At 43.2% G+C, this 24,637-nt stretch overlaps 1 protein-coding gene across 1 annotated transcript in view; it reads left to right on the top strand.

Moving 5' to 3' along the window:
• Positions 1-8,950: 8,950 nt before the first annotated feature.
• The window catches only part of LOC110521829 (protein Niban 1-like), a 49,149-nt gene continuing 33,462 nt past the window's right edge, over positions 8,951-24,637 (top strand). Inside the window, 1 exon segment of the mRNA XM_021599735.3 lies at positions 8,951-9,381. Within this exon segment, the coding sequence (XP_021455410.3) occupies positions 9,327-9,381 (55 nt within the window). The 5' untranslated portion in view covers positions 8,951-9,326.

The following is a 24,637-nucleotide window of genomic DNA, read 5'->3' as shown; positions in this document are numbered from 1 at the left end:
CTTCATAACGCACTTCATATTTCGTGGAGCCTACATAACATTTTCTTCATATTGCATTTAATACAAGGCTCCACTTTTTCTGTGGACATTACATAATTTATTTCATAATAATTTTATACAAACTATGTTTGGGTTGCCAGATTGGAGAAAAAAAAATAGCATTTTTTTTTGGGGGGGGGGGGGGGGGGGGGGATGGTATCAATGAAGGTATTTGATTGGGGAATGGGGATACATTTTTATGATGGGAAATTATAATACACACACCCGCACACAAACACTTACACACATATACACACACTCCCTTTGTTTGTACTTATGTTATAGCCAACTCCTGCCTTTGTATGAATTATTTGTAATAAAATATTTGTATCTAGTTGTCATGTATTCATTATATTTAAATGGTTAAAAGTTTGTAGTTTGCATGTTTCTGTAATGATTAACATGGTTCAATAGTTGTAAATCTCTGCTTGATTTAGCTTTTGGAATATTTAGCATTTTTAGAAATATTCTGTATTTCCACTGAATGAAGCAATAATTAATCAATACACTACTGTAAATGAATGGACACTACCTGTTATAAAATGGAAATTGCTCTCTGTTAATAAATGGAGAGAAATGCTTCACAGCCCTATAATAATGATGCAAGTTATATCAAGTTAAAAATTGGTTATTTACAACCTCTGGGGTATAACATGTTGGGCAAAGTGGTGTAGGAGAGTCTGACATATAACCCCTAACTTGAGTTCAGTCTTTGCCAATGAGAACCAAGAGGGGCCTAGCTTCGTCCTTTATGACTGGGAAAGGCCCCGATTCTAGGCTGTTGAAAATCCTACTCCATCTCACTAGATTAGAACAGGATGGATCAACAGTGATTGATATTACTGTTTTTTATCCAATAAAAAATGATAGTTGTGTTTTGCTGCATAATTATCCTCTTGGTGCACCTATCCCTTTAGCGTGATAATTGTCATCAACTTTCGCTGAATTGCATAGCGCCAAATTTAAATTAAATTACAAAAAGTATTTAATTTTCATGAAATCACAAGTGCAATATAGCAAACACAGTTTAGCTTGTTGTTAATCCACCTGGCGTGTCAGATTTCAATAAAGCTTTTCGGCAAAAGCATAACAAGCGTTTATGTAAGAACATCTCTCTCAGTAGACAAAATATTACAAACAGCTAGCCGCCAAGTAGATTAGTCACGAAAGTCAGAAAAGCAATAAATAAAATTGCTTAACTTTGATGATCTTCGGATGTTTGCACTCACGAGACTCCCAGTTACACAATAAATGTTCCTTTCGTTCCATAAAGATTATTTTTATATCCAAAATACCTCCATTTGTTTGGCGCGTTATGTTCAGAAATCCACAGGCTCGAGTGGTCACGACATCGCAGACGAAAATTCCAAATAGTATCCGTAAAGTGCGTAGAAAGATGTCAAATGTTTTGTTATAATCAATCCTCAGGTTGTTTTTACAATATATAATCGATAATATGTTAACCTCTAGCGTCAAGCAATCCCGTATCCGGGAGCGTAATCATAGCCTCAAGCTCATTACCATAACGCAACGTATCCTATTCAAGAAAATCGCAAATTAAATGAAATAAATATATTCAAACACAAGCTTAGCCTTTTGTTAACAACACTGTCATCTCAGATTTTCAAAATATGCTTTTCAACCAAAGCTACACAAGCATTTGTGTAAGAGTATTGATAGCCTAGCATAGCATTAAGCCTAACATTCAGCAGGCAACATTTTCACATAAACAAGAAAAGCATTCAAATAAAATAATTTACCTTTGAAGAACTTCGGATGTTTTCAATGACGAGACTCTTAGTTAGATAGCAAATGTTCATTTTTTCCAAAAATATTATTTGTGTAGACGAAATAGCTCCGTTTTGTTCATCACGTTTGGCTAAGAAAAACACCGGAAAATGCAGTCACTTACAACGCCGAACTTTTTTCCAAATTAGCTCCATAATATCGACAGAAACATGGCAAACGTTGTTTAGAATCAATCCTCAAGGTGTTTTTCACATATCTATTCGATAATCTATCAGTGGTGGCAGTTGCCTTCTCATCAGAAGAAAACGGAAAAATACTGCAGCTGGAGATTACGCAATAATTGCGACGGAGGACACCAAGCGACCACCTGGTAGATGTAGTCTCTTATGGTCAATCTTCCAATGATATGCCTACAAATACGTCACAATGCTGCAGACACCTTGGGGAAAACGGGGAAAACGTGGAAAACGTAAGCTGACTCCTAGCTCCTTCACAGCCATATAAGGAGTCATTGCCATGAGGCGGTTTAAAAAAATGCGGCACTTCCTGATTGGATTTTTTTCTGGGTTTTTTCTGTAACATCAGTTCTGTGGCACTCACAGACAATATCTTTGCAGTTTTGGAAACGTCAGAGTGTTTTCTTTCCAAAGCTGTCAATTATATGCATAGTGGAGCATCTTTTCGTGACAAAATATCTTGTTTAAAACGGGAACGTTTTTCATCCAAAAATTAAAATAGCGAAGAAGTTAACTGGAATGTAGCTTCTTCCATAGGCGAGAGAAAGAAAATGGCTGTTGCGCATGAAAAACTCTGCTGGCACCCAGCCATCCACTGACACGATGGGTTCTTTCTCGCTCATTTTTCAAAATAAAAGCCTGAAACTATGTCTAAGGACTGTTCACCGGTTGAGGAAGCCATAGGAAAAGGAATCTGGTTGATATCCCTTTAAATGGAGCGAAGGCAGGCTATGGAACATGGAGCTTTCAAAATAGAAGCCACTTTCTGGTTTGATTTTCCTCAGGCTTTCGCCTGCAATATCAGTTCTGTTATACTCACAGACAATATTTTGACCATTTTGGAAACTTTAGAGTGTTTTCTGTCCTAATCTGACAATTATATGCATATTCTAGATTCTAGGTGTGAGAAAAAGGCAGTTTTGGGTACATTTTTCATCCAAAAATCTAAATACTGCCCCCTAGTCTCAAGACGATAACACACTTAAATTATTTGTCTTCCAATATGATGTGGATCATTGTCAGGTTATTTGATATATAAGCTTCAGTAACAAAATAACACCATGGTCATAACAACACTTTAAACAGCTCGTAAATGTGTAGAATGTGTTTGTTTTGGGTCCACACTGGTTAGTTAACTTATGTAATTAGACAGTCACAGAGGATTTTCTTCTGAATAACTGGTCAGTGCATAGCACTTTCCATTCAGTTTCAGGCAACTTTGATGTAAGGCTTGATCACCTGTAGTGATTACTTCTATCCATCACGCCCATTGTTGCTTATCCATTGTTCACTAGATATATCAATGTAATTAAACCCAACACAATGTTGAAAAACAGAATGCTTCCCACCACTAGATCACATAACTAGATGTGAGCTGGACGTGATCCCAACGCTGCCACCAATGTAGTGGAAGAAAGTGAAAGCTGCAACAGAGACTCGAACCAGGGTTCATTGGTGGCAAAGTGAGCACTAATGGCAGTTGCATTGAAAGCCTGGTATGCCCTTGGTCAGTGGCAGTAGGCCTACAGTGGTAGCATATGCCTTGTTACAATAGCCTAAGTATATAACATGATTGAGACAACCATAATAATCCCCATGAAACGGCCTTGGAAGTACCATAAGTGTAAATCAAATCAAATGTTATTGGTCACATACATGTATTTAGCAGATGTTATTGCGGGGGTAGCGAAATACTTGTGCTTCTAGCTCTGACAGTGCAGTAATATCTAACAAGTAATATTTAACAGTGTCACAACACATACCCAAAATCTAAGCAAGGAATGGTTTAAGAATATATATACATATACACTACCATTCAAAAGTTTAGGGTCACTTAGAAATGCCCTTGTTTTTTAAAGAAATGCACGTTTATTTGTCCATTAAAAATGACATCAAATTGATCAGAAATACAGTGTAGACATTGTTAATGTTGTAAATGACTATTGTAAATGGCTGATTTTTTAAAATAGAATATCTCCATAGGCGTACAGAGGCCCATTATCAGCAAACATCACTCCTGTGTTCCAATTGCACGTTGTATTAGCTAATCCAAGTTTATCATTCTAAAAGGCTATTTGATCATTAGAAAAGCCGTTATATCTGGAGTATTTCTCCTGTCTTATCCGGTGTTCTGTGTGAATTTAAGTATAATCTCTCTAATTCTCTTTCTTTCTTTCTTTCTTTCTTTCTTTCTCTTTCTTTCTTTCTTTCTTTCTTTCTTTCTTTCTTTCTTTCTTTCTTTCTTTCAGAGGATCTGATGACTCCTTGCTGTCCCAAGTCTACCTGGCCGTGCTGCTGCTCCAGTTTCAAATGTTCTGCCTGCGGCTATGGAATCCTGACCTGTTCACCGAATGTGCTACCTGTCCCAGACCTGCTGTTTTCAACTCTCTAGAGACAGCAGAAGCGGTAGAGATACTCTGAATGATCGGCTATGAAAAACCAACTGACATTTTCTCCTGAGGTGCTGACCTGTTGCACCCTCGACAACCACTGTGATTATTATCATTTGACCCTGCTGATCATTTATGAACATTTGAACATCTTGGCCATGTTCTATTATAATCTCCAGAAGAGGACTGGCCACCCCTCATAGCCTGGTTCCTCTCTAGGTTTCTTCCTAGGTTCTAGGGAGTTTTCCCTAGCCACCGTGCTTCTACATCTGCATTGCTTGCTGTTTGGGGTTTTAGGCTGATATTCTGTACAGCACTTTGAGATATCAGCTGATGTACGAAGGGCTTCATAAATAAATTTGATTTGATTTGAAAACCTGTTTGCAATTATGCTAGCACAGCTGGAAACTGTTGTCCTGATTAAAGAATAAATACAACTGGCCTTCTTTAGACTAGTTGAGTATCTGGAGCAGCAGCATTTGTGGGATCATTTACAGGCTCAAAATGTCCAGAAACAAACAACTTTCTTCTGAAACTCGTCAGTCTATTCTTGTTCTGAGAAATGAAGGCTATTCAATGCGAGAAATTGCCAAGAAACTGAAGATCTCGTACCACGCTGTGTAGTACTCCCTTCACAGACTGGTGCAAACTGGCTCTAATCAGAATATAAAGAGGAGCAGGAGGCCCCGGTGCACAACTGAGCAAGAGGACAAGTACATTAGAGTGTTTTGTTTGAGAAACAGACGCCTCACAAGTCCTCAACTGGCAGCTTCATTAAATAGTACCCGCAAACACCAGTCTCAACGTCAACAGTGGAGAGGCAACTCCAGGATGCTGGCCATCTAAGCAGAGTTCCTCTGTCCAGTGTCTGTGTTATTTTTTCCCATCTTAATCTTCTATTTTTATTGGCCAGTCTGCGATATGGCTTTTTCTTTGCAACTCTGCCTAGAAGGCCAGCATTCCGGAGTCGCCTCTTCACTGTTGACTTTGAGACTGGTGTTTTGCAGGTACTATCTAATGAAGCTGCCAGTTGAGGACTTGTGAGGCCCCAGACCCAGGGCCTCGAGCTTGATGATGAGCTTGGAGGGTAATATGGTGTTGAATGCTTCGCTATAGTCAATGAACAGCATTCTTAAATAGGTATGCCTCTTGTTCAGATGGGACAGGGCAGTGTGCAGTGGGGTGGCGATTGCATCGTCTGTGGATCTATTGGAGTGGGAAGCAAACTGAAGAGGGTCTAGTGTGGCCGATAAGGTGGAGGTGATATGATCCTTGACTAGTCTCTCAAAGCACTTCATGATGACAGAGGTGAGTGCTACGGGGCGATAGTCAGTTGAATTACCTTTGCTTTCTTAGGTACAGGGACAATGGTGGCCATCTTGAAGCCTGTGTGTGACAACAGACTGCACAATCAAGTCAGGGACTTATTTCCATTGTGGTCCCTACATGTATATATTTTTTTACTGACAAATGAATTCAATCAATTCAAACTGTGCAGCGGCAATTTGATGAATGGAAAGAGACTGTTACAACACAACAAAAACTTAAGGCTAGGTGTCCCGCTAGTGGGACAACTTCCGGTGAAACTGGAGGGCGCGCTATTCAAATAAATAATCATACAAATATGGATATTAACATTTTAGGAACATACAAGAGTCTTGTATCGGTTAATCTAACTGCACTGTCCAATTTACAATAGGCTTTACAGCGAAAGCATGCCATGCGATTGTTTGAGGACGGCACCCCACATCAAAATATTTTTCCACCAGCACAGGTTTCAAAAATTCACAAATTGCGATTAAATATTCACTTACTTTTTGAAATTCTTCCTCTGATTTGTCATCCAAAGGGTCCCAGCTACAACATGTAGTGTCATTTTGTTAGATAAAATTCTTTATATCCCAAAAAGTCTGTTTAGTTGTTGCCATCGATTTGAGTAATCCACTCGTTCAATCTGCAGCGAAAGGAATCCAAAACCTACCGCTAAACCTTGTTAAAACAAGTCAAAATACGTTTCTACTTAATCCTTAGTTACCATAAAATGTAATTAAACTATAATATTTCTTACAGAAAGAAGTATGTTCAATAGGAAAGCGATATTAGCAGGTGTGCGTCCTCTTCGTTGCTCGCGCATACACACATTTCCAAGTCGGAAATTGAGAAAAAAGGACCCTAGCCTGAAAAATATTTATTTTTAATGACATTCAGAAATTGTCAAGCCAAGCCTTCGATACTGGGTAAGCCTACAGGATAGGGTCGGGGTGTGTTTTCTGTTTGTCTGTCATGTCCTGACCTTAGTTCCTTTGTTATGTTTCTTGTTTAGGTTGGTCAGGGCGTGAGTTGGGGTGGGCATTCTATGTGTTCTAGTTTTGGTCCGATCTTGACTACTCTTCCTCAGATGACGAGGAGAACCGTTACAGAACTACCCACCACAAAAGGACCAAGCAGCGTGGTAACCAGGAGCAGCAGAACTATCTGGAGAAATGGACATGGGAAGAGATACTGGATGGTAAGGGACCCTGGGCACAGGCTGGGGAATATCGCCGCCTCAAGGAAGAGCTGGAGGCAGCTAAAGCCGAGCGGCCGATATATGAGGAGTTAGCACGGCAGCACAACAGGTACGAGAGGCAGCCCCAAAAATGTCTTGGGGGCGGGCACACGGGGAGTGTGGCTAAGTCAGGTAGGATACCTGAGCCAACTCCCCATGCTTACCGTGGCGGGCGTCGTACTGGTCAGGCACCGTGTTATGCGGTGGAGCGCACAGTGTCCCCAGTACGCGTACTTAGCCCGGTGCGCTACATCCCAGCTCCCCGCATCTGCCGGGCTAGGGTGAGGATCCAGCCAGGGCGGATGGTGCCAGCCCTGCTCTCCAGACAGCCAGTGCGTCTCCTCGGGCCAGGATATCCTGCGCCGGCGCTGCGCACTGTGTCTCCTGTGTGTCTGCACAGCCCAGTGCGTCCTGTGCCTGCGCCCCGCACGTGTCGGGCAAGAGTCAGCATCCAGCCAGGACGGGTTGTGCAGGCCATTAGTTTGAGACTTACAGTGCGCCTCCACGGCCCTGTGTATCCTGTGCCTCCTTCATGCACCAGGCCCCCTGTGGCAGCCCCACGCACCATGCTGTCTCTCTGTCTCCTCCCTCCAGAGTCTCCCGCCTGTCCGGCGCTGCCAGAGCCTCCCGCCTGTCCGGCGCTGCCAGAGCCTCCCTTCACTCCGGCGCTGCCAGAGCCTCCCTTCACTCCGGCGCTGCCAGAGCCTCCCTTCACTCCGCGCTGCCAGAGCCTCCCTTCACTCCGGCGCTGCTAGAGTCGCCCGTCTATTCGGGGCCCGCTGCAAGAGTCCCCAGCCGCTCCAAAGGTGCCACTTAAGTGGGCCGAGACTAAGGTGGAGTGGGGTCCACGTCCCACGCCAGAGCCGCCACTGCGGACAGATGCCCACCCAGACCCTCCCCTATGGGGTTAGGTTTTGCGGCCAGAGTCCGCAACTTTGGGGGGGGGGGGGGGGGTACCTTAGTTCCTTTGTTATGTTTCTTGTTTAGGTTGGTCAGGGCGTGAGTTGGGGTGGGCATTCTATGTGCTCTAGTTTTGGTTTTCTATGTGTTTGGCCTGGTATGGTTCTCAATCAGAGGCAGCTGTCAATCGTTGTCTCTGATTGAGAACCATATTTAGGTAGCCTGTTTTTCCCACTTGATTTGAGGGTAGTTGTTTTCTGTTTTTGCACCTTACAGGACTGTTTCGTTCACTCTCTTTGTTGTTTTGTTCTTCAGTGTTCAGTTGATTTATTAAATATTAACATGGACACATATTCACATTGGTCCGATCTTGACTACTCTTCCTCAGATGACGAGGAGAACCGTTATATTGTCGAGATTGACATAGTTTATTTATTGTAGTGTTGAAAACCCAGACCATGATAATGAAGTGCCCGAAGTAGGTGTTTTGTTTATTGGTTGTGTGATGCATTTGCACAGAAACCTGTTGGTGGAAAATTTGTTGCATATATTTTATACAATTACAAATGTGGCATCAACATTTTGAAAATCTGTTCCCCCTAGCTGATCATTGTCTGCAACCAGCTCTGGTCATGAAGTAATGAAACAGGCAGGGCGAGTGAGCCCATCTGTGGTGGTCGGCTAACTCTGAACCTTCAGGCCGTAGCCCTGCCTGGCATCAATTGTGCCACAATAGCATGTTGCAAAGCTGATATCAATGTTTAAAAACGTAGGGTCGTTACATTTGTTATTCGTGGTCGTAAACATTATATTGAGTTCATTATATGAGGGGGAGGGTGATCAATGAGGGGGAGGGTCATGTGATAATATTTTTCAAGTTGGGGAGGGGGGTGATATTTTTTCTATGACAGCTTGAGTTGGACAAGCACCAACTGGTCTTAAACATTATATTGAGTAAATGTTATGAGGGGGAACCTGTTCAATTCATTTTTACAGTACAAGGGGAAGGTCATGTGAAAACATTTTTCAATTGTGGGGAGGGGGGTGATATTGTTTTATGACAGCTTGAGTTGGACAAGCTCCCCCCTAAATGAAAGATTGATTGAGGCTGCCTGCTCCCATTTTGTGGGAATCGGCTGTTTGGTGTCTTGTATTTTCCATACCAGACTGAGGTTATTATTTTGCCTCCTGGCATGAAGCAATACGAATCTACATCTTTAGGGGCCGATGAATAAACGAGATGATGAACGAGAACGAGGAAGTCGCGCTTGTGGGATGGGGAGTTCACAATAACAGCTGAAATGTCCACTCAATCCACGCCGCCTGTCATTGAATGACAGTCACTGAGCGGAAGACAGAGAGGCGTCTCCACGGTGCGGCGCCACGATTGATGCGACACAGTACACCTGAGGAGTGAACGATACCTGCGGAGAGTAGACTCTTCTCCAAAACCAGCTCGCCAACATGGGGTTATCACCTTCTAGTCTCCTAGATGAACATGGATCCAACTACATACGAGGTAAAGGAACACTTTTCCAAAATGATTATATGTGCTCATACTTTGTCTGCTCCAGACGCGGTTGCGTGGCAGTCTGTACCTGCGAGAGTGACAAGATTATGCAACTCTGATTTCCGCTGACAAATTTTACAAACCAATTGATTTAACTTTTTATTTATTTCACACCGTCTTCAATATTTTGTTCCACTGTCGCATAGGCTGCTACCCACTGGGCAAAGACGTGAGTATAACGTCTAGTTTTGATTTAGTTTTGAGTTGTTTTTGGATTTAGGTGTAAAGGGTGTAAAAATAATAACCCGAAATTCCCTTATGTTAATGACTTTTGCAAATCCAATCAGTTTTCCACACGTTTTCTGGATTTGTTATGTTACAGCCTTATTCGACAATTGATTAACAAAAAAAGCATCACCCATCTACACACAATACCCCATAATGACAAAGCGAAAACAGGTTTAGATTTTTTTGCAAATGTATTAAAAATATAAAACAAATACCTTATTTACATAAGTATTCAGACCCTTTGCGTTGAGCTTCGAAATTGAGCTCAGGTGCATCCTGTTTCCATTGATCATCCTTGAGATGTTTCTACAACTTGGAGTCCACCTGTGGTAAATTCAATTGATTGGACATGATTTGGAAAGGCACACACCTGTCTATATAAGGTTGACAGTGCATGTCAGAGCATAAACCAAGCCATGAGGTTGAAGGAATTGTCCGTAGAGCTCCGAGGCAGGATTGTGTCGAGGCACAGATCTGGGGAAGGGTACAAAACATTTCTACTGCATTGAAGGTCACTCTGACAGAGCCCTAGACTTTCTCTGTGGAGATGGGAGAACCTTCCAGAAGGACAACCATCTCTGCAGCACTCCACCAAATAAGGCCTTTATGGTAGAGGGGCCCAGACAGAAGTGACTCCTCAGTAAAAGGCACATGACAGCCAGAGTTTGCAAAAAAAAGCATCTAAAGAAACAAGATTCTGCTTCAGAGCACTCAGGTCCTCAGACTGGGGCGAATGTTCACCTTCCAACAGGACAACGACCCTAAGCACACAGCCAAGACAACACAGGAGTGGCTTCGGGACAAGTCTCTGAATGTCCTTGAGTGGCCAAGCCAGAGCCCGGACTTGAACCCGATCGAACGATCTGGAGAGACCTAAAAAAATAAATAACTGTGCAGCAATGCGCCCCATCCAACCTGAGAGAGCTTGAGAGGGTCTGCAGAGAAGAATGGGAGAAACTCCCCAAATACAGGTGTGCCAAGCTTGTAGCGTCATACCCACAAAAAAAATAAGAAGGAAAGTTATTTTAACAAGGCACACTTGTTAATTGAAATGCATGAAGGTGGTTGAGAGAATGCCAAGAGTGTGCAAAGCTGTCAAAGGCAAAGGGTGGCTACTTTGAAGAATCTAAAATTAAAAATATTTAGATTTGTTCAACACTTTTTTGTTACTACATGATTCCATATGTGTTATTTAATAGTTTTGATGTCTTCACTATTATTCTACAGTGTAGAAAATAGCAAAAATAAAGAAACCATGGAATGAGTAGGTGTGTCAACTTTTGATTGGTACTGTATGTTTGACTAGCACTTGAGGATCCTACTTTGTAAAAAGATCAAATCACCAATTGCTTGGTCAATGTCATCTGAGAAAGATCAAAAGTTCCAAATCTGCAGGAGGTGTGGATGGTCACTGGTGTGATGTGATGTGGCTGTAGGATACATCATGCTACATCACTAGCCTGAGAGACTGGGGATGTGGAGAGAACAGCAAATAAATATACATCGGCACATAGGAGGATGTCATGGGAATTATACAGTAGCCTCATGGAACCTTCCTGAAATAACCTTTTGGAGTTTCACCATAGTCCTGGTTCTGCTGTTTGTCTGTATCTGGCAGGGCTTTATCAAGTCAGGTCACCCCTTCTAGCCGTGCAGGCAGCTGAAAAGTGAGAAGCAGTCAAAAAAGTTCCTGGACCTGTTTTACCTTTCTCTCTTCAGGTTACCATGGTGTCTATTGAGAAACTTATGGGTGGGGACTGTGGACAAAGGATTATCTCTCTCTTTCTCTCATTCATTGTTTGTGTGTGTGTGTGCTTCAAGATGGCAGGTGCTAATGGACAGCGCTTGCGGATGTTAAGCTTTGGCCATGTCATTCTCTACCATAAACAACTATCTGAAATGAATAATAATAAGTGATTTCCATAATTGTACATTAATAGTGATGTGCCGATATGACATTTTTGGTCGATACTGATATCCAATATTTTCCTTCCCCCCCCAAAAAAACGATACCGATAACCGATATTTAAAATTTTAGCTGCCTTTTTCTAGTACATTCTAGTACATTCTAGTACAGTTAAATAGTTTGTATGTCCCCATTACCAGTAAAACATCATTCAAACCTCTTTCACTAACTTGCTGTGTTTTATTGTGCATTTGTTCAGTCGTTTCATTCTCAACCAGGATTTCATCATACATGTCAAGCAGTGAAGTTTCAGCTCTGTCTGTCCGTGGCCTCTCTTCCTCGGTGCGAACTGTCACTGTGTCCGATTCCATCTTGTCCAGCTGTGTATGTAACATTTCACGTAAACCATGTTTCTTGTCTGCATCAAAGTAGAGGTCCTTGTACATAGCATCGAGCATGGTGGCGACACAGTAAAAAGAGAATGCCACCGAATCGCTTGTGCACAGTCTGTCGGCAGTTTTGCTGAGCAGGCGTTTCAATGCCATGACGGAGGGTATCACATCGGCTGCAGGCGCAGTTGGTGAGTTTATTTCGAGTCAGTTGATTGAATGGAGCTAGCTAGTGTGTTCATGTTTCAAACATGTTCTCAAATGCCATTGAAATGGCAGCAGCAGTATGACAAGCAGCACATTCATGAGTATGCAATACGACTTGCCTCAGTACGAAATCCTCGACGAGCCACTGAGCTGTCAGACTCAGCATGCTCATGGGGCTGATATCGCTGGTACAAATTGTCAGTCGTGAAGCTAATAGCAGTTACTGTGTAACTCCGGTAGGACAACATCTGAAAAATAGCTCACTTGATAATGTGTACCGGTGCTCGACCAGGCGGCGAAAGCCAACATCACCCACGACAAAGAACAGTTGATTGTCAAGGGCAATGAATTCCATTATCTTGGCGTTAATGGATTTCGCCTTTGAGTCGTCTCGCTGAAATTTTTTTACCCTTTCAAATGACTGCTCAACTTGTTGACTGCTCAATCCACACAGCAGACATTGTGGGCTAGGTTAGGAATGCTGTGTTGCATGTGTAGCGCCAAATTTTACGTGGCGTCATTACGTCATGTACCTACGTTATATAGGTATACACGTCAGCTTTGACATCGGTTTTGCACATCGGCGTTAAACTAGATAGACATCGGGCCGATTCCGATATGTTAACCGATATATCGTGCATCCCTACAAATTGATGCTAAAGATTCCTTTACATATATGATATGACAAAGAAAAAGGGTCTGATGAAAATATGTGAGTTAAGTCTGTCACTAATCTTTGGATCAGGGTTTCCCAAACTCAGTCGTGGGTGAACAGGGAGTACAGGAGGAGGCTGAGCACGCACCCTTGTGGGGCCCCAGTGTTGAGGGTCAGTGAGGTGGAGATGTTGTTTCCTACCTTCACCACCTGGGTTGATGAGCTTGGAGGGTGCTATGGTGTTGAATGCTGAGCTGTAGTCCATGAACAGCATTCTTACATAGGTATCCCTCTTGTCCAGATGGAATAGGGCAGTGTGATGGCGATTGCATCGCCTGTGAACCTGTTAGGGCGATATGCAAACTGAAGTGGGTCTAGGGTGGCCGGTAAGGTGGAGGTGATATGATCCTTGACTAGTCTCTCAAAGCACTTCATGATGACAGAAGTGAGTGCTACGGGACAGTAGTCATTTAGTTCAGTTATCTTTGCCTTCTTGGGTACAGGAACAATGGTGGCCATCTTGAAGCATGTGGGAACAGCAGCCTGGGGTAGAGAGCGATTGAACATGTCTGTAAACACACCAGCCAGCTGGTCTGCGCATACTCCGAGTACACGGCTAGGGCTGCCGTCTGGGGCAGCAGCCTTGCAAGGGTTAACATATTTAAATATTTTACTCACGTCAGCCACGGAGAAGGAGAGGCGCAGTTCTTGGAGAAGGAGAGGCGCAGTTCTTGTCAGTCGGCCGCGACAGTGGCACTGTATTATTTTCAAAGTGGGCAAAGGTGTTTAGCTTGTCTGGAAGCATGACGTCGGTGTTCGTGACATGGCTGGTTTTGTTTTAGTAGTCCGTGATTTCCTGTAGACCCTTCCACTTACGTCTCGTGTCTGAGCCATTGAATTGCGACTCCACTTTGTCCCTGTACTGGCATTTCACTTGTTTAATTGCCTTGCTGAGAGAATAACTACACTGTTTATATTCAGCCATACTCCCAGACCTCTTTCCATGATTAAATGCGGTGGTTCGCGCTTTCAGTTTTGCGCGAATGCCGCAATCCATTCACAGTTTCTGGTTAGGGTAGATTTTAATAGTCACAGTGGGTACAACATCTCCAATGCAATTCCTTATACATTTTCTCAAATTTGCTTTGTTAAAATCCCCAGCTACAATAAATGCAGCCTCAGGATATATGGTTTCCAGGTTACATAGAGTCCAGTGGAGTTCCTTGAGGGCCATTTTGGTGTCTGCTTGAGGGGGAATGTACACAGCTGTGATGATAACTGACGAGAATTCTCTTGGAAGGTTATATGGTTGGCATTTGATTGTGAGGAATTCTGGGTCGGGTGAACAGGACTCGAGTTCCTGTATGTTGTTATGATTACACCATGAGTCGTTAATCATGAAGCATACACCCCTGTACTTCATCTTCCCAGAGAGGTGTTTATCTCTGTCGGCGCGATGCATGGAAAAGCCCGGTGGCTGTACCGATTCCAACAACATATCCCGAGAGAGCCATGTTTCCGTAAAACAGAGAATGTTACGATCTCTGATGTCTCTCTGGAAGGCAACCCTTGCTCAAATGTTGTCTACCTTGTTGTCAAGAGACTGGACATTGACAAGTAGTATATTCGGGAGCAGTTGGCAATGTGTACGTCTAGGAGTCCTTTCCGTCTGCCCCTTCTGCAGCGCCATTGTCTTGGGTCTGCTTCTGGGATTAGGTCCATTGTCCTCAGTGGTGGTCCAAACAGAGGATCTGCTTTGGGAAAGTCTTATTCCTGGTCGTACTGTTGGTAAGTTGATGTCGCTCTTATATCCAAAAGTTCTTCCCGGCTGTATGTAATAAGAATTCATATTTCCTGGGGTAACGATGGAAGAAATAATACATAAAAAACAGAATACTGCATAGTTTCCTATGGACTCGAAGCGAGGCAACCATCTCTGTCGGCACCATCTCACAAGTGATAGGCTAATATTGTCACTGACTATTTTTGATTTAATCTTGTCTTTACATACACTAAATAATATATGTGTGACATTTATTTTGATTTAGAATGGACCATTATCATGCACCTGTTTCGAAACAGGGGCAGGGAAAAAAAATGCATGTCATCTATTCACTTAAATAGCGAATGGAGGACGCTATCCCCGTGGTTCATTTTCATGCCAGCCAGGTAGGCTATACTAATGTTATAAAGATAAGCAATGTGCTTGATATTAGGAAACTTAATACATAAATATATTATGCCTAGCCTATAGAAAGCTGATGGAATTATTCTCATTTTAATAGAAGCAATCACTCTGTTTTCTCTCGCAATTGCATAGCCTATAGAAATGTTGCGCAACATGAGCTCATGGGCTCTCATTAAGTGTTTGATTAGATTTTTGATTACATTTGCAATAATGTCAGAGTGATGAGAGGGATGATAGAGTGCTGAGTACCAGGCAGTTAGCAAGATTGGTAGGATATCAATGACCATCAGCAGCATCAGAGCATGGAGGAGCCTTATTACCACAATTAAATGGTCACGTGGAATTTGACTGCCTTCGTGACCTCCTGTGTGGCGGTTATAAGGTCACCGCAACAGCCCTAGGCACACTACGTCATTTCAACATGGATAATTTGGTAATATATGTTGAAAGAGAAAAACCCTTGAATGAGAAGGTGTGTCCAAACTTTCCAGACTGGTACTGTACATTTAGGTGCAAGTGAACAAATCCATTTGAGATTCTGCACAGTAGTTAAGGGTACAAATTCAACATATTTTATGCAAAGTTTGTCTGTTGAAATTTGGTTACCCTGATGACATAATCCTGTGTTTGAAATTTCACCCTCAAAACAGGCAATTACTTTTTTTCAAATCCAATGTGTTTTCCAACAAGATTCCATGCCACAATACGTTGACAAATTACATTGAAACAATGCTGATTCAACCAGTTTGTGCCCAGTGGGTTGTGACCCCTTGAGCAAGAGAGAGAGTGAGAGTCAGAGCGAGCGAGAGCCAAAGAGACAGAGACTGGATGACCTTGGGCTCAATAAAGAGAAAATGTAAAGCCTCCAAAGCTCATAGTGAAACCGGGAGCAGTAGCACACCCCCAAAAAATGTGAGCTTAGCCGCTCAGGTATGGCTGTGGCTAGGACCAGGTGGTGTTTTTTTAAAACCTATTTGTTCTCCACTATCCTGAACTACTACTATACATTGTCTTGCAGGTTGTAATTCTAAAGTTGTGCTGCATACAGTAGTTGTAAAGAAAAGACACTTCATGTCCACAAAAGCCCTCTTACTCAACATCCCAGGCGTTTCCTCATTGTGAGGACAAAGATGCCTATTATATTACACAGTGCAGAGATATATTTTTCATTGGGGAAATATTAGACTTGCTTCTTTCTGGCTGTCATTCAATATCAATGTTACATTCTTATTACACACATGAATCCCAGCATCCCATGACACCCTGCTATGTCATATCTACTACTGCTGAAGCCTGAAGTGAAAACGTCACAGTCAATACATCACTTGAGGTCGCCAGTACAGCAACACTATTGGTGACTGATACTGAGGAGCAGGTCATGACGATTAATAGAACACACCTCACAATCTCATCTGAGCACAGAACCCGTTTTACTGTGACAACACCTACTCCACAGAATTAGGCTGCAGAACCTCCTTTCCATAATGCAATAAATGGGGTTGTGGATGGATGATGTAATGGTATAGCCAGTTGAGCTTGCCCTCCTTCAACAGAACACTATTTACACACAATTGTAAACTTCCCCCCTGTGAGCCAGCTCTGGATTGGCCAGCCTGATCGCTGGAAGCTTAGTATGTAAAACCACGACTGTTTATCATTATTTTACCTTTCAAAGCTCGGTAGATATGCAAACGCTATGGGACAGGCTGGCAGCCAGCGGGGGAGTGTGTGACTAGTAGGGTTGCACATTGAGGAATATTCAGGTGGAAACTTTCCCTGGGAATAAACAGAAATATGCAAATTAATACCATTTAAATTATTTTTGCATTGGATATATTTCCATATCAAATGGAGACAAACCTTCTACCTTAAGTAGACAATTGCAAATGATTAAATCCTTCCAATAGAAATACATTTAATTACGAATTTGACATTAATGAAATTAGTTGACTCTTCACATGGGATGATTGAATGATCCCTAATGATCAATCGCATCTCCCAAAAACATTTCCAGCATACATCTGTTAAATGATAACCAGAGCTTTAGTTTCTAGACTGTCTTCCTCTCAGGCTTCCATGTCTTCTCCCTGGACCTCAATGTCCACCTCTTGAACATCAGACTGAGGCCTCATCTTCACTGTCCAACCTTGTTGAGGATAGATTGTTGTCAGGCTCAAAGCCTCAAATTTTCCCAGATGGCCACCAATTTTTAAACCCTTGTATTGGTCAGCCTGTTGCGTGCTTTGGTGTGTGTTCCCAAACAAGGACCAGTTGCGCTCTGAGGCGGCTGATGTTGGGATTTGGATGGAGGCAACAGGGGAAAGAGCTTCAGATCCACAAAGTCCCTTCCACCAGGTGGCTGATGAGATATGTTGGCACGACTGCCATATTGCATCTCCATCCCAAAGCCCTTGTTACGCACGCCTCTTAGAGAGGGAACGCAACAGCCTGCTACACTCACCTCCCTGTGGAGTGAAAGAGGTATGTGACTGTAGGTGCAGGAAAAGATAAGAGGCAGAATATATTACCGTTAACAGGGAATTTATTTCTTCACACGGTAATTTGGGGGAAAAGGGGCTACCTAACTAGCACACTAACCAAAATACAGGGGATGGGCCACCCAGGTCTTACCTAGTGTGCATAGACATAATACATACTAGAGGTATATCTATGCCTGCAGGCCTCTTGCCTAAGCACCCCCAAGGTGCCTTCCCCCCTGGGAACAAATGAAACAGAATAATACAAACATAAAGTGAACAATTTCACTTATCAAAAACACAGTCATATGGCATACACAAACGTCAGCAGGACCAGCTACAACATACTTTACAAAACGTCATACAGACCAACAACAAAACACAGGACATACCAAGAAGCTCTCTCTTCCTAATAAATGAACACTGGCTTTTAAAGCTGCAGATGGAGTCGGTAATTCAAAACAGCTGTATCTCCTGACGAGAGGGCGGGGTCAGAGCTCCAATCATCAATGGGGCCGACCAATCAGCTGCTTAGGACTTCAGGAAGCCATTTCCTGAAATACACACATAAGTACATACAAACCCACAACACAGAAACTGGGGAACGTAACACCTTGCTTGGAAGTGTACTTCGCCATCCTGCCAAGAACATTGCCCACATCCAGGTCGAGGTGAAGAGACACGGCAGTGATGACACAATAGGCTTTGTTGATCTCTACACCAGACAGGATGCTCTTGCCAGCATACTTGGGGTCCAACATGTACAGTACACTGCGGCGTATATGGGCTTCAGGCAGAAGTCTTCATGCTTTTTTATGTATTTCAGAACTGCAGTTTCCTCTGCTTGGAGCAACAGTGAAGTGGGCAGGGCAGTACAGATTTCTTCTCTTACATCTGCAAGCAGAGTCTGAACATCAGACAAGATAGTATTGTCTCCCTCAATCCGTGCAATGGTTACTGCTATAGGTTTCAGGCTGCTTACCACTCTCTCCCAAAATACATAATCTAGGATGATCCTCTTGATGGGGCTGTCCGTATCAGCAGACTGTGATATGGCCCTTTCTTGGAGACTCCTTCCACTCCAGGAGACTGTCAAACATTATGACAACACCACCCCAACGGGTGTTGCTGGGCAGCTTCAATGTGGTGCTCTTATTCTTCTCACTTTGCCTGGTGAGGTAGATTGCTGCTATAACTTGATGACCCTTCACATACCTAACCATTTCCTTGGTTCTCTTGTAGAGCGTATCCATTGTTTTCAGTGCCATGATGTCCTTGAGGAGCAGATTCAATGCATGAGCAGCACAGCCAATGGGTGTGATGTGAGGGTAGGACTCCTCTGTTTTAGACCAAGCAGCCTTCATGTTCGCAGCATTGTCTGTCACCAGTGCCAATACCTTCTGTGGGTCAAGGTCATTGACTGCCTTCAGCTCATCTGCAATGTAGAGACCGGTGTGTCTGTTGTCCCTTGTGTCTGTGCTCTTGTAGAATACTAGTTGAGGGGTGGAGATTATGTAGTTAATTATTCCTTGCCCACGAACATTCGATCACCCATCAGAGAAGATTGCAATTACCGTCTGCTTTCTCTATGATTTGCTTGACCTTCACTTGAACTCTGTTGAACTCTGCATCCAACAAATGAGTAGATTAAGCATGTCTGGTTGGAGGGGTCTATGCTGGGTGAAGAACATTCAGAAATCTCTTCCAATACACATTGCCTGTGAGCATCAGAGGTGAACCAGTTGCATACACAGCTCGAGTATGACATTCATCAGCAATTCTGACTACGTTTTTCAACGTCAAAAACTACGTTTTTCAGTCAAAAAAACTTCTGATTCCAGGAGGACCGTGAGCTGTTGCTATTGATAAGGTGTGTGATTCATCATAGAAGTAGAGGGACTTTTGTCAGAGGTTGCTTGTTGTGAGCGCTGAGGGAACTTTATGCACTTGGCCAGATGATTCTGCATTTGGCACAGTATTTGCAAATGTACACAGCTTTTCCTTCCACATTAACTGCAGTGAAATGTCTCCACACATCAGATAGTGCCGTGGCATTTTCAAATCAAAGTCAAATCAAAGTTTATTTGTTACATGTGCTGAATACAACAGTGAAATGCTTACTTACAAGTCCTAACCAAGTGCAAATTTGAAGTAAAAAATAGGTATTAGGTAAACAATAGATAAGTAAAGAAATACAAAAGAAAAAGAAAACAGTGAAAATAACAGTAGCGAGGCAATATATAGTTGGTACCGGTACAGAGTCAATGTGCGGGGGCACCGGTTAGTTGGGCTAATTGAGGTAATATGTACATATAGTTAAAGTGAGTATGCATAGATGATAAACAGAGAGTAGCAGCAGCGTAAAAGAGGAGGTTGAGGGGTGGCGGGACACAATGCAAATAGTCTGGGTAGCCAATGTGCGGGGGGCACCGATTAGTTGGGCTAAATGAGGTGATATTTGCCTGAATGTGTAGTTAAAGTAACCATGAATAGATGATAAACAGAGAGTAGCAGCAGCGTAAAAGAGGGGTTGGCGGAGGGGGAGTGGCGGGACACAATGCAAATAGTCCGGGTAGCCATTTGATTAGCTGTTCAGGAGTCTTATGGCTTGGGTGTAAAAGCTGTTGAGAAGCCTTATGATCCTAGACTTGGCGCTCTGGTACCGCTTGCCATTTTTTCTCTCACCCATCTACACACAATAACCCACAATTACAGCTGTGAGTCTTTCTGGGTAAGTCTAAGAGCTTTGCATACCTGGATTGTACAATATTTGCCCATTATTTGTTGAAAATTCTTCGAGCTCTTTCAAGTTGGTTGTTGATCATTGCTATAGTGCCTTGCAAAAGTATTCATCCCCCTTGGCGTTTTTCCTATTTTATTGCATTACAACCTGTAACTTATGTGTATTTTTATTTGGATTTCATGTAATGGACATACACAAAATAGTCCAAATTGGTGAAGTGAAATGAAAAAAATTAAATTAAAAAATTGAAAAGTGGTGAGTGCATATGTATTCACCCCCTTTGCTATGAAGCCCCTAAATAAGATCTGGTCACATAATTAGTTAGATTGCACACAGGTAGACTTTATTTAAGTGTCACATGATCACATGATCTCATGATTTCAGTATATATACAACTGTTCTGAAAGGCCCCAGAGTCTGCAATACCACTAAGCAAGGGGCACCACCAAGCAAGCGGCATCATGAAGATCAAGGAGCTCTCTAAACAGGTCAGGGACAAAGTTGTGGAGAAGTACAGATCAGGGTTGGATTGTAAAAAAATATCCAAAGCACCATTAAATCCATTATTAAAAAATGGAAATGATATGGCACCACAACAAACCTGCCAAGAGAAGGCAGCCCACCAAAACTCACGGACCAGGCAAGGAGGGCATTAATCAGAGAGGCAACAAAGAGACCAAAGATAACCCTGAAGGAGCTGCAAAGCTCCACAGCAGAGATTGGAGTATCTGTCCAAAGGACCACTTTAAGCCATACACTCCACAGAGCTGGGCTTTACGGAAGAGTGTCCAGAAAAAAAGCCATTGCTTAAAGAAGAAAAATAAGCAAACACGTTTGGTGTTCGCCAAAAGGCAAGTGGGAGATTCCCCAAACATATGGAAGAAGGTACTCTGGTCAGATGAGACTAAAATTGAGCTTTTTGGCCATCAAGGAAAACACTATGTCTGGCGCAAACCCAACACCTCTCATCACCCCGAGAATACCATCAGCATCATGCTGTGGGGATGTTTTTCATCAGCAGGGACTGGGAAACTGGTCAGAATTGAAGGAATGATGGATGGCGCTAAATACAGGTAAATTCTTGAGGGAAACTTGTTTCAGTCTTCCAGAGATTTGAGACTGGGACAGAGGTTCACTTCCAGCAGGACAATGACCCTAAGCATACTGCTAAAGCAACACTAGAGTGGGTTAAGGGGAACATTTAAATGTCTTGGAATGGCCTTGTCTAAGCCCAGACCTCAATCCAATTGAGAATCTGTGGTATGACTTAAAGATTGCTGTACACCAGCTGAACCCATCCAACTTGAAGGAGCTGGAGCAGTTTTGCTTTGAAGAATGGGCAAAAATCCCAGTGGCTAGATGTGCCAAGCTTATAGAGATGTACCCCAAGAGACTTGCAGCTGTAATTGCTGCAAAAGGTGGTTCTGCAAAGTATTGACTTTGGGGGAGTGAATAGTTTTGCATGCTAAAGTTTTCAGTTTTTTTGTCATATTTTGTTGTTTGTTTCACAATAAAAAATATGTTGCTTCAACATGGTAGGCATGTTGTGTAAATCAAACGATAATTCCATTTAAATTCCAAGTTATAAGGCAACAAATTAGGAAAATTGCTAAGGGGGTGAAACCATTCGCAAGGCACTGTAGCTATTTTCAAGTCTTGCCAAAGATTTTCAAGCAGATTTAAGTCAAAACTGTAACTCTGCCACTCAGGAACATTCACTGTATTCTTGGTAAGAAACTCGTGTTGATTTGGCCTTGTTTTTTAGGTTATTATCCTGTTGAAAGGTGATTTCATTTCCCAGTGTCTGGTGGAAAGCAGACTGAACCAGGTTTTCCTCCAGGATTTTGCCTGTGTATAGGTCCTTTCCATTTCCTTTTTATCCTGAAAAACTCCCCAGTTTGCAGCCACCACTATGCTTGAAAATATGTGGAGTGATTCTCTGTAATGTGTTTTTGGATTTGCCCCAAACATAACACTTTGAATTCAGGACATTGAATTGCTTTGTCATATTTTTTGCAGTATTACTTTAGTGCCTTGTTGCAAACAGGATGCATGTTTTGGAATATTTTTATTCTGTACAAGCTTCCTTCCTTTCACTATGTCAATTAGGTTAATATTGTGGAGTAACTATGATGTTGTTGATCCATCCTCAGTTTTCTCCTATCACATTCAACCTCACTATTTTAACCCACTTAAATGTAACTAAACATAATCAAACATGTAATCTACGTAATCCCCAAAAGTGATTATTTATCATGAGGGGGCCATAAACAATAGCTAGTAATGCTGCATACTCCAAGAAAGCTTAAATTCTCACCTTTCTGAAAAAATATTTATAAATTACTGAGATGTCGTCACTTTTGAGGACACAAGCTCAAGTACACAGTACAAATATGATAAAAATATTTGATATTTTGTATTTCCTATTCAACAACACTGTATGAACAAGGCTTGAAAGTTTTCACAGTGCGGAAAGTATTCAGACCCCTTGACTTTTTCCACATTTTGTTTTGTTACAGCCTTATTCTAAAATTGATAGAAAACAATTCTTACAAATGTATTCAAAATAAATAACTGAAATATCAAATTTACATAAGTTTTAAGACCCTTTACTCAGTACTTTGTTGAAGCACATTTGGCAGCGACTATAGCCTCGAGTCTTCTTGGATATGACGCTACAAGTTTGGCACACCTGTATTTGGGGAGTTTCTCCCATTCTTCTCTGCAGATCCTCTCAAGCTCTGTTAGGTTGGATGGGGAGCATTGCTGCACAGCTATTTTCAGGTCTCTCCAGAGATGTTCAATTGGGTTCAAGTCTGTGCTCTGGCTGGGCCACTCAAGGACAGTCAGAGACTTGTCCCAAAGCCACTCCTTTGTTGTCTTGGCTGTGTGCTCAGGGTCGTTGTCCTATTGGAAGATGAACCTTCACCCCAGGTCCTGAGCGATCTGGAGCAGGTTTTCATCAAGGATCTCTCTGTACTTTGTTCTATTAATCTTTCCCTCAATCCTGACTACTCTCTGTCCCTGCCGCTGAAAAACATCCCCATAGCATGATGCTGCCACCACCATGCTTCACCGTAGTGATGGTGCCAGGTTTCTTCCAGAAGTGACACTTGATATTCAGGCCATAGAGTTCAATTTTGGTTTCATCAGACCAGAGAATCTTGTTTCTCAGGGTCTGAGAGTCTTTAGGTGGCTTTTGGCAACTCCAAGCGGGCTGTCATGTGCCTTTTACTGGGGAGTGGCTTCCGTCTGACCACTCTACCATAAAGGCTTGATTGGTGGAGCGCTGCAGAGATGGGGAATGGGGACACTCTCTGCAGGCCCCGGACTGTGGCCCGTCGCTGGAGGTTCCGGACTGTGTCCCGTCGCTGGAGGTTCCGGACTGTGGCCCGTCGCTGGAGGTTCCGGACTCTGGCCCGTCGCTGGAGGTTCCGGACTGGGAAACGTCGCCGGAGGCTCCGGACTGGGATCTGTCATCCAGAAGCTCTGGACTGGGATCTGTCAGCCGGAAGCTCTGGACTGGGAACTGTCGCAGAAAGCTCTGGACTGTGGCGACGCACTGGAGGCTTGATGCGTGGGACCGGTACCGGTGGCACTGGGCTGATGACACACACCTCAGGGCCAGTGCAGAGAGGAGGCACAGGACGCACTGGACTGAGAAGGCGTACAGGAAGCCTGGTGCGTGGAGCTGCCACAGGGCTCACCAGGCTGGGGAGACCTACTGGAGGCCTGGTACGTGGAATCGGAACAGGTCTCACCGGACTTTGGAGATGCACTGGAAGCCTGGTGTGTGGAGCAGGAACCGGATACACTGGGCCATGGAGGCGCACTGGAGGTCTCAAGCGTAGAGCTGGCACAACCCGTACTGGCTGGATGGTTACTTTCGCCCGGCAAATGCAGGGCGCTAGCACAGGACGCACTGGGCTGTGCAGGCGCACCGGAGACACAGGATATCCTGGGCCGTAGAGACGCACTGGAGGCCAGATGCGCTGAGCCGGCACCATCCGTCCTGGCTGGATGCCCACTCTAGCCCGGCCGATGCGGGGAGCTGGAATATAGCTGCTCCTCCTGGCCACGCCGCTTGGTCCATTTGTGGTGGGTAGTTCTGTCATGAAGCGTACATTTTACTTTATTATAAATGTCGCCAACAAAACAAGAAACAACAAAAACGAATGTGAAGCTTAGTAGGGCTATACAGGCCACTAACAAAGACAACTACCCACAACTTAGGTGGCAAAACAGGCTGCCTAAGTATGATTCCCAATCAGATACAACGATAGACGGCTGCCTCCACACTCGGCCAAACACACAGAAATACAAAACATAGTATGCCCACCCCACATCACACCCTGACCTAACCAAATAGAGAAATAAAACAGCTCTCTAAGGTCAGGGCGTGACACTGCCAA

This window comes from Oncorhynchus mykiss, chromosome 4 (assembly GCF_057628025.1).
Source record: "Oncorhynchus mykiss isolate SJ-2025 chromosome 4, ASM5762802v1, whole genome shotgun sequence".
Classification (NCBI taxonomy): Eukaryota; Metazoa; Chordata; class Actinopteri; order Salmoniformes; family Salmonidae; genus Oncorhynchus; species Oncorhynchus mykiss.
This window is presented reverse-complemented; position numbering and strand designations above follow the sequence as displayed.